The sequence below is a fragment of the Grammomys surdaster genome, unplaced genomic scaffold (genome assembly GCF_004785775.1).
Source record: "Grammomys surdaster isolate TR1022 unplaced genomic scaffold, NIH_TR_1.0 126391, whole genome shotgun sequence".
Lineage (NCBI taxonomy): Eukaryota > Metazoa > Chordata > Mammalia > Rodentia > Muridae > Grammomys > Grammomys surdaster.
In genome coordinates this window covers 18,639,120-18,650,081 of record NW_021621185.1, presented here as the reverse complement: position 1 = coordinate 18,650,081, position 10,962 = coordinate 18,639,120, and the positions used below count along the sequence as shown (strand labels likewise).

Here is a 10,962-nt window from a genome sequence, read left to right as displayed (position 1 = left end):
TGTGTTTATGTATATTCACATGCATGTATGCACCTGTGCATGTGGGAGACTGAGATTTATTTTGGGACTCTTCCTTGGTGAGTCTTTCATATCCTTTTTTGAAGCAGAATCTTTTAATCAGACTCAGAGCTGGCCAATATGGCTCACTTGTCTAGTCAGCATTATTTAAGGATCTTCTGTCGTCCACCTTTGGAGACTCAAGCTACAGGCACGCTGCCACTCAGCATTTCCATAGGTTCTGGGGATCAAACACCGGTTCTTTGCTTGTGTAGAAAGAGCTTCAACTACTGAGCCATCTTTCTCGCCCATCAGTTTTCAATGAATTATGATTTTCAATGAAAATTGGGGCCTGGTGCATAGTGTACATTATACTCTGTAATTTGTCTAGAAACAAGGGAATACAGCCTGCAAACATGAGTGATGTTTTAAGATCTTGTAAGCCTTGCTACTGGCCATACCTGGTGAGAAAACGTCGCTAGGAGAACTACTGCTTTCAATTCAAATGTGGTTTGTATTTATTAGTTAGCTTTGCATTGTTATGTCTATGAGAATTTTAATGGAAGATTTCTTTTGGCTGCACTTCAGAGGTTGTAATCTGTGGTCAGCTAACTCTGTGAGTATGTGATGAAGTGAAGCATTTTGGCACAAATGTGTGGTAGAGAGTGTTTACCTCATGGGAACCAGAAAGCAGAAAGAATAGAGGAACCCGGTACAACATTGTCCCCAAGGACAAGCCCCTGTGACTTACATCATCCAGATAGGACCTGTCTGAGAAAGAAACATCACTTCCAAAGTGCCATCAAATTAAGCATCCTTTAGTGTTTACATTTGAAGACAGTAGGGATAAAGTCTGGGGGATTGTAGGGTAGAGTTGTGAAGGCACGTCACTGTGGGCTTTCCTCTCCCTGTTAGGCTGGGGGTAGGCTCTGAAAGGTAAGACCTCTGTGAACAAGACATGTGTTCTGCTTCTGAGATTGTTACCTCAACTCATTTGATTAGATGCCAGGTTCCTACGGTTGCAACAGCTGGGAAAGGGAAATACTTGTGTCCACTTGGAGCACTGTGGGAGTCTTTGGCTGGTCTTCTGTCAGCAAAGAATGGAGGGGGTGGTTAGGGAAAACGCAATTTGAAAAAGTAACAATGATCGAGAATTGAACAATGAGTTGTTCAGTGCAAGGAAACAAGCTTGGGGAAGGAGGGCTTCTAGTTTCATCCAGCTGTGCCTTCACAGTGTATGTGTGTGTGCTTTGTGAGTCTATGTGTCTGTGTGGCTTGTGAGTCAAGGTACATCCTTACAGCTGTTTAAATATACTTTTTAATTCTTGAAGCGTTTTTTACGATTTATTTTGATCATAATCTCTTTCCTCAATTCCTTCCAGATCCACACCCACCTCCCTACCCACCCAACTTTGTACTCCTCCTTAAAAAAACAAAACACTCACCTGCTCTGAGTCCAGTTTGTGCTACCCAAGTACTGGAGTTTAGGACATGTCTGGGAGTGTGGTTGACCCACCAGAGGTCATAACCTTCAAGAGAATTGATTCTGCTTCTTCTAGACACTATTAATTGTCAATGGCCCCTTGGCTAAGAGGGGGACTTCCTGCTCACCCTCTATGTCTCTGTACTGAGATATTTTCTAGCTTGAGCTTGCCCAGATCTGGTGTGTGCTGTCACAACCACTGTGATTTCCTATGTGTAGCTAGCCTGTTGTCACTAGGAACCTGTTTTCTTGTACTTGTCCATCACCCCTGGCTCTTAAATCTCTCTGCTCTCTCTTTGATGATCCTTGAGTCTTGGAGGAGCCTTTTGAGACATGATGTTTGTATTTTAAAGGCTATAAGGTAGTTAGCTTCACTCTGGGTAGAACACCTGAGAAGCATTATCCTAAGAACAACAAAAAAAATTAAAACAAAAGCTATAGTAACAATCTTAACTAGCTAGCTACTCTGGGCACTAATTGCCTTTGAGCAGAGAAGCAGCATAGATTGTCCATGTGGGGGGATCAAAGCAGGAAAGGTGCATTCCTGTCTTCATATGTGGGACGGTGAGACGAGCCCATGAGCTGGGAGGCAGAAGATACAGGGAAAGGACTAACGTGCGTCTCTCCTGGTTCTCCTTGTGCAGTTCTATTCTGACCCGCGAGAGAGTGATGCTGCTGCAGCCGAGCTGCTGAACACACCCGGTGGACACTTCCCTGCTGCGCTTTGCCCGTCAGCTGAGATACAATGGAAGACTCCTACAAGGATAGGACTTCACTGATGAAGGGCGCCAAGGACATCGCCAAAGAGGTGAAGAAGCAAACAGTGAAGAAGGTGAACCAGGCGGTGGACCGGGCGCAGGATGAATACACCCAGCGGTCCTACAGTCGTTTCCAGGATGAAGATGACGATGATGACTACTACCCACCCGGAGAAACCTACAGTGGGGAGGCCAATGATGATGAAGGCTCCAGTGAGGCCACTGAGGGTCACGATGAGGAGGATGAGATCTATGAAGGGGAGTACCAGGGCATCCCCAGCACGAACCAAGGGAAGGACAGCATAGCGTCTGTAGGGCAACCCAAAGCAGATGAGTACAAGGACCGCAGAGACCTGGAGTCAGAGAGGAGGGCCGATGAGGAAGAGCTGGCACAGCAGTATGAGCTGATAATCCAAGAATGTGGCCACGGCCGTTTCCAGTGGGCCCTTTTCTTCGTCTTAGGCATGGCTCTCATGGCAGACGGCGTGGAGGTGTTTGTGGTGGGCTTCGTGTTACCCAGTGCTGAGACAGACCTATGCATACCGAATTCAGGATCTGGATGGCTAGGTGAGTGTCTCATGTCAGGGAAGCAACTCTGAAATGCTTTGTTTATGGAGCACAGAATAAATAACTTTCATTCGGAGCCGCAGTTCTCAACCTATGGGTCATGATTCATATCAGATATTTACAAAGTTACAGTTATAAAGTAGCAATGAAAATAATATGATTGGGGGTCACTACAACATGAGGAACTGTTTTAAGGGGCCACAGCTGTATTAGGAAGGTTGAGAGCCACTGATTTAGAGCATTGCATTTTTCCAACAATTTTTAATGAAAAAAAATCTTATAACTGCAAAAGAAGGAGAAGTATGCAGTGAGGACCTGGGTTCTCTAGCTACCTTTTTGGATGATTGCTTCGTGTTTTATGTATCCGTCATTACCACCTAGTTGTGTGCATTTATAAAGATAGGTTAGAGAAATGCATTTTAACCTACTCTAGGAAAAGTCATGTGACATTTAATGGGAAATGCATCATTTCGTGATATGTAAATTTCATTTTATCACTAAAATCTACAGACATAACTATGACGTCACTAGCAATGCAGGCTTTGGGTCACCATTATGGATATAGTTTTGGTGAAGCAACACATTCTTATATGTCACGTGGGTGCTTGGCAGAATAGACTTACTGAGACTCTCTTGTGCCTCCTTTCCTAGGTCAGAGGTAGAGCTGGGGATGTGGTGCAGTGGTAGAGCTCTTGCCAGACACGTTCAGGACCCTGGGATATTCCCCAGACCTTTATAGGAAACCTTCACTTGACACTTTCTAAGTAGAGGTATATTCTATAAAAATGGTTAATGTTCACTTCAAATATTACATCTAATGTTGTCATTTAAAAAAAAAAACACTGATACTTTTTCCCTATGATCCATGAGAAGGTTTGCTTATTTTTTCCCCAATTGGCTTTATACATATCATTTTATATAGATGATTATAACTTTATTTTCAGGGTTTGTACCTAAGCTGAGCAAACTTCCTTCTCTAATATGATCTTTTAAAATCTATTTCAAATTTTATTAATAATTCAATTCCATGTGTTGCAATATGTCTTCCGTAAGGTGTCTAGACATGAGATTTGATTTTTATACCCAGCTCACCACAAACCCAATGTTCTTATTCTTTTGGAGCTCTAGTTAATACTCTTGAGATAAGCTGGAGAAATACACACAGTTTAAGGTCCATGTCAGCTCCTTGATACATTAAGTCAGAAGAGTTTTCAAACTCCTCTTACAAATTGTGCCTGGAAGAACATGTTTGTGGGAATGAAAATCTTTACATGCTTGAGAGTCTATTAAAGATTAGACTACCAGTGTCTGTATTTCCACGAGACATCTTTAAACTAAACTTGAGAAACAGAAAGCATATAATTTTTGTTTTGTGCTATAGAATTAAATAACATCATGATCATTGAAGCAAAGAAATTTGTGCAATTAGATGTTGATTCCCAACTTTCTGGCAGCACAAGAGATAATCACAAAGGAAATTAGAGCCAACATTGTTTCATTCCTTTAAAGCTTTTTATTCTTTAGATTAACTCCTCTCTCTGTGGGTATTTGCTTCCTCCTGTGTGAGTGAAAGACCAGAGTCCATAAGAGCAGATTGCGAGGGACACAGGGTGGAAGTTGGAAGAATACCTTGCATATTTCTGCTGATAGATTCAGGTGTGTCCAACCATCAAAATGCAGACATCAACATGCCTTGGGGGAGAAAGCTTAGCTATTCATCAAATTGATTATTTTAGCAGATTGCTTGTATCTGACACTGTGTCTTTCCTTTGCTGATTTTCTTTTCCTTTGGTGGGCAAGTATGTCAGTGTGAGCCTGGTTGTCCAAGAACTTATGACACTTTGCTAAGGGAATGTATCAGTAGAATGTGTTAAGTCAGACCCTTAGAATTTTATCCATGTGGGGTGTTAACCATTGCAGGCTTGTATTTAGAAGGAACCCCTTTTCAATCTGTGACACTAGTGTTTATATTGTAGAGTTCACAGGAAAGCCTAGTCCAGGCTTGCCCTTCTTCCATAACCTTCATGGTGCTGGATGGTAGCATAGCATTGTATAGTGTTGTCTCATCAGTCTGTCACAGAAGCCAGGACCTGGTGACGAGACACATCCGCAGGTGGGATTGAAAAGTGTAGAGAAAACTGCAGGAAAAAGGGGGCCTTGATTGCCCATCTGTCTCCGAATGCTGACTGCTTTAGTGAATTCATAGTGTCCCCAGGAGGACTTGGTCTCACTCAAGGGTGTGAGTCCCTGACACAGGCATTTTAATGGTTTTATGACTCTGCCTTCCAGACTTGCATTTCAATTATTTAGCCATTGTAATTTTACTCATAATTGCATTCTAACAGAGTCTCTTTAGACAAGCATTTAAATTGTTTTGCTATTCTCATTTCATCGGATAATGGCTTTGTAATATAATTACCACACTAAGTCATAGCAGTGGGATTAAAATCAGAAAAGGAAGATGCGTGACCCATGCTTGGTGGCATTTTTGTGGATATGGATTTGCAAAATAAATTTTCATTTGCTACTTAACATCATGTCAGTTTTCTCAAGGAAAACCAGGAACAAAATATGGCCCAGTGTATGTTTTAATTATTTGTGGAGTTGAGCCTGTCTTTGTGTTTGCCAAAAGATTGACTTAGGATAACTAGGGCATACTGTGTGTACATTTGCCTGTGTGCACAGATAACATTGTTAATTGGACTGGAAGAAGAAAGAGTAAATATTTAATTAGCTAATGAGTTGTTTCTTTGGGGGATAAATGTTTTCCTTTTGAGATTATTCATCCCCTGTTGCTAAAGTCAATTTTTACAGCATTTATAGTATGCAAAGCATAGTACCACCACCAAGAATATAGGAGAAATGGAGAGAGAAGAGAGAGAGAGAGAGAGAGAGAGAGAGAGAGAGAGAGAGAGAGAATGAGAATACCTACCATGAGAAATTAGAGTCTAGAAGAAGAAATAGACATGTCTGCAGATTCCCAGGACAAGAAAACAAATGTCCTTGACCAAAAGGACAAATTTATTAAGGGGCAAGATCCTGTGTAAAGTAGTAGTAGTTAGTCCAGAAGTGATCAGCAAGGACTGGCTTGTTGATTAGTTTGGAAGAGGATGAGGAATTGTCCAATGGAAGGAAAGCAGGACAGTAGGAAATTAGCAAACTGGGAAGTGCATAATGCAGCTTTTAGCAGGAAGGAAAATTGCCATTTTAAGCAGTCTCGCTTTGGGGTCCTTGGGAAAGAATGAAATGTCTGTGGGCTATCTCTCTATTGTGACTGAAGTGCCAAAGAGTCAGGAGCCATCACATTTAAGGTGTTGGTGCCAGTGGCCTTCACCAGGGCAACCATGGCTCTCTGAAAATAATCCTTAGTCTTATATCAAAGATGGAAGCCTAGCCTTGAAGTCTGGAATTTGATTTGTTGGCTGCTGCAAATGACTTTGTATAAACATGGTCAACAAGGTTAAAAATGTAGGAACATGAACACAAATCTTAGATTTGCTACCCTTGGTTACAGGACAGGCTTCTCTCAGACATCATCCATCCATCCTTCCCACTGCTGAGGCTCAGAGCAAATGCTTCTGAAGGTGTCCTGTGGGATCGTGACTGGCTTAGCTCCTGTCCTAAGGCTGGTGAGCAAGCACATTGAGATCTAACAGGGTAATGAGATGTGACCATTTCAGGTGCAGCCGTGCCCCAGCTCTAGTCTGTTGACAAAAGGACAAGTGTCCTGCTGGCTGCCCTTCCTTCCCCTCCCCATCAGAGTGGGGCTGGCTTCTCACTCATAGACTTACTTCTTCTTAGACCTTCCAGGTGAAGCAGAGAACGTCACGTGATTAGTTCAACTGCTTTCATGTTTAGAGTTCCAAAAATAAGTATTTTGGAATCAAAACATTGCCATGGCCATCAAGGACTGGTACAGAATTGTTGGAAAGCTCAAAAATGTACTTGATAACTTATATGGAGTCATTTAATGATTAGCTATCATGTCTGTGGTCCTTGAATTTTTCAAGACGAACTGCAACTATAATCCCTAATTGTCACGTTCAGTGGTGATTTTGAGGACATAGGTATTAAAAAGCACAATTGGGAAAGAACTAGGCTGATGGACAATAAGAAGTAAATGGCATTAAAGAAAATGGAAATACTTTCTTCCCAAGAACCAGGGAACATCTTAGAAGAGGGAGAGGACAGAACTTAAGAACTGGACAGTGGGGAAGAATGACCTGGGATACGCAAATACAGCATAGCCACTGCCATCATGAATACACTGTAGCTGTGGATACCTGCACAAGATCAAACCCTTCACCTTCCCTTCACAGATAGAGTAGGTGCCCATGAGGGCTCACCCCTCCTTGAGGCACTATTGATTGCTAATGGTTGCTGAAAGAAAGAATAACCAGAAGGAGTCTAATTGGGAAGAAAATGGGGTTCATAGAGAAAGAAAAGGAAGGTAAAAGAAGGCAATGAGGGCCAATATAACTATTGCACATTGCATATATGTATGAAGCTGACAAAAATAAAGAAAAATTAAAAGCATACTGTGTGTATGGGGGCGGGGCATTAACATCTACATGTGAATGCAGTTCCTAAAGAGTCCAGAAGAGGCTGTCAGATTCCCTGGGGATGGGGTTAACAGAGAGTTGTAAGACACCTTAATGTGGGAGCTAGGAGCTGAGCTGGTGTCGTATGGAAGAGAAGCCAGTGCTTCCAACCACTGAGACATCTATCCAGCCCAGAAAAGTAACTTTTTAAAAATGGAAGTAACAAGGACATTCATTCCATTCAAAAGTCATTAACTGAGCCCCTGCTCTGAGTGAGGTGCTTTGCAAGGGACTTGGAGGAGTGTTTGGAGGAGCATTTTTCTTTGCCATTTGGGGACTTTTCCCCCAGTGCAACTTGTAATGAGGTGGATTTTAGTACCATGTCCTCTCTATGATGTTGAGTATGATACTGTAGTCTCTCTGAACCCAGCATCACTGGGTCTGCCTTTGAGAATTTACGAAAACTCATCTAGGAAGTAACATCTGAGCAGGGATTTGAAGGATGAAGAAGAGCTCCCTGGGCAGTTAAGAAGAAAGAGAATGTAACTGTCAACAAGCATGGCTGTTGTGAAGTGTTCTCTGGGAGTTTTGTTTGAGTGAGAGGTGGTGGCGGTTTGGGAGCTGACTGAGGTCTAGCTGTAGGGTACTGTGGAAGAACTTAACAGCAGGAAGAGGAATTGCTTTTATCCTGTAACAAGCAAGAACAGATTGCTAGATCAGGGCTTTGGGAAGCTGCTCTGGCAGCAGTGTGAGAAGTGAATCAGATGAGAGGCTTTAAAAGTCAGATGGACGTGGGAAAATCTACTTTACAGATGTAGAATGATTGGCAAGTAACAAACAATTCCATTCCTCAGGAGTAAGAACACTAGATATGACTGGGAGTCTTAAATGAGAAAAATCTATATATAACTGTCAACAATGGCTTACTTTGTGCTGTTGTTGGTAGAACATGTAAAATCCCATTGTTGCTGTATAGACTGGTGTGTGCAAGCCAATAATAAAGAATGATACAGATTGTTCTTCTCTTTCAAGCTTATTCCATTTTTTTTTTTGATTATTTGGCATCTGGGGTGTGCTCTGAAATTTGGTTGTTGAGTCGTATACCCTTAAAGTGTTTGCTGTATTTGGGGACTCACAGCTGTGTCCCCTGAAGGGGTGGTCTCTTTGTCCCCCATGTCTACTTCAGTGTATTTGATGGGCTTTTATCTGGGCTGTGAACATGCCCTCTGGCTCTGTTTAGCCTCCTGGCTGTCACCTCAATCTTAATTGAATTTTAAAATTATTAGCTTATGAAGTACAGCCTGTGTGCCTATACTAGCAAAATCCTATTTGGATTCATTGTTGCCAAACACGAAAATAAGATTAAACAATCCATCGCCAGTATAGTCCTGGGTCTTGTGTCCTCCAGTCCTTTGCATTCACCTGAGCAGAAATGCATCTGACACCAGGAAAGAGCCAGACCTAAGCAGTCTGCAAAGCACTCTTCCATCCAGGGATCTGATAGGACAAAAAGTAGACAAAAAGTAGAGCTTCAGGCCATATTCTTAAGATGTGCAAGGATGCAAAGGTTTTAGAAAGGAGAATGATAACGACTGCACACCACCGGGGATGCCCTCTACCCACAGTAGGTCTACTAGGATGTCCTCCATCCCACTGAACAACACTGGAAATGTATACCATCCCATGGTAGGTCCATCTTCAGGTAGGCATGGTCTTTTATGTTTCCTAAGCTTAGGGTGAGCATTTGGGAAGCTGAAACAAGAGAATCAGAGTTCAAAGTCAGCCTGGGCTACATAGACTGTCTCAAAAACAAAAAAATCAAGCCAACCAACTAAACAACCAAACATAAACAAAAGAATAAGGTAAAAATATAAATTGCTACTAGAGCCCATGTGAGTACGCTTGAGTATGTGAGTTCATGTCCCAGGGCCATTCCACAGACACAACTAAAGTGGGAAAATCTAACTCATCACAGAAATAAAACGCACGCGCACGCACACACACACACACACAAACACACAAGCACAGGCACGTGCGCGCGTGCGCACACACACACAAGCACACACACATGCATACACACTGAGGGGGAGAGGGAGAGAGAGAGAGACAAAGAGAGAGAGAGAGAGACAAAGAGAGAGAGTTGTTTCCTGTGTTCAAGGGGATGCTGGAACTGAGTATCCACCCTGCACAGATGAGGATGGGGGAAGAGCTACTTTCTCTCTTTCTCTGCCTGTTGCCAGAAGCTTCCCAGAATTCAAGGTCCAGATAGACTCTGCTTTTAGTCAGTGATGGCTCCTCTTGCAGTGGCCCAGAAGCAATTTCAGGGTAATTCAGGGCCCTGGTTTTACCATTCTGACTTCTCATGGGTATGCTGGATTAGTGACGTTGGTTCCTCTCCCTGGGCAGCATTTGAGGGGAGAATTTGGCTGCAGATGAAATATGTTTCTTAAAAGCCAGAGGGGGCTAATATATGACCTCAAATATTCTGCGGTTAATTATTGTGGAATCAGATAATCATAAAATGTCACTTGCTGGTGGACATTTTTTCTAAATGAGGTTTGGGGAGGTGTTTTGGGGGTGAAGGGGGAATAAATTAAAATTAGAGCCAAAGTTCTTTTGCTAGTACTGTGGAAATCAATGATGATTTGCATACTTTCTAAATGTCTCAAAAAAGCAAAAGCAAAACCAAACGAACAAAACCATAAACAAATGAAAACTTCTTAGGGTTGGATATAGCTTAGGATGGGGTATAGCTTAGGGTGGGGTATAGCTTAGGGTGGGGTATAGCTTAGGGTGGGGTATAGCTTAGGGTGGGGTTTAGTTTAGGATGGGGAGGTGGAAATGCCTCCCAGCAGTGACTAACAAGTAGGTTTTTGTTTCTACCAATGTTAACACAATACAAAACAGACACACAAATAGGACCACACCCCGACTGCTCAACACAGTCTCTGTACTTTCCTTTCCCTCTGTGTCCTTTCTCTTCTGTCGGTGCTGCCATATGAACTGTGCCTGATTTATCCTTTGATGCTCTGTGCTGTGGTGTAAGAAGCTAAGTAATTAGATCTGTTGATAAAAGCAAACAGCCAGTGATCGTGAGCTCAGCACTCCAGCCAGGACCTCATGACAGACATCCAGGATGCATGACAATCGATGCCAGACATGTGGCCACGTGGGCTAAGGATGCTGGTGATTTGACTTTTTGGTCCATTACCGTAAATCTGTTTCTCTAGTCTCAAATAAGATTAATGACTGTGCCTCAGTTAAAAGCCTTACATCAGCAGCTTACTTTTTTTCTATGGTCAGGGAAAAAAATGATTTAAGAGTTTGGAATTGATACAAAGTAGATTTAAGACTTTGACATTTTAGCTTCTTTATTCATTGGGACATGGTCCCTGTCTATGGCTGTTCTCTTATCTTCTGGGCTCCCTCCTTGTGATGGAGACTCTCAGCCTAGTTACTATTTGTGTTCTGATATTCCTGGTAGGCGGAGGGAAAAGGTTCCTATTTTGTCACATCCTGTCCATGACTAGTTAATATACAGACTAGTGTGACCTCTTAGGAACAGCCTTAAGCTACATAACACATAGCCCACTATCTTCCTCTCTATTTGCCACTC

General features: G+C 42.5%; 1 protein-coding gene across 2 annotated transcripts in view; it reads left to right on the top strand.

Moving 5' to 3' along the window:
- Window positions 1-10,962, top strand: part of Sv2c (synaptic vesicle glycoprotein 2C) — a 177,801-nt gene that overhangs the window by 42,752 nt on the left and 124,087 nt on the right. The window contains exon 2 of one of the 2 annotated variants that reach the window (XM_028760161.1): window positions 2,125-2,805. In XM_028760161.1, the coding sequence (XP_028615994.1) occupies window positions 2,226-2,805 (580 nt within the window). In that variant the 5' untranslated portion in view covers window positions 2,125-2,225. Of the gene's footprint in view, window positions 1-2,124; window positions 2,806-10,962 lie in introns of those variants that run through there. The other variant, XM_028760162.1, reaches the window with a different exon arrangement.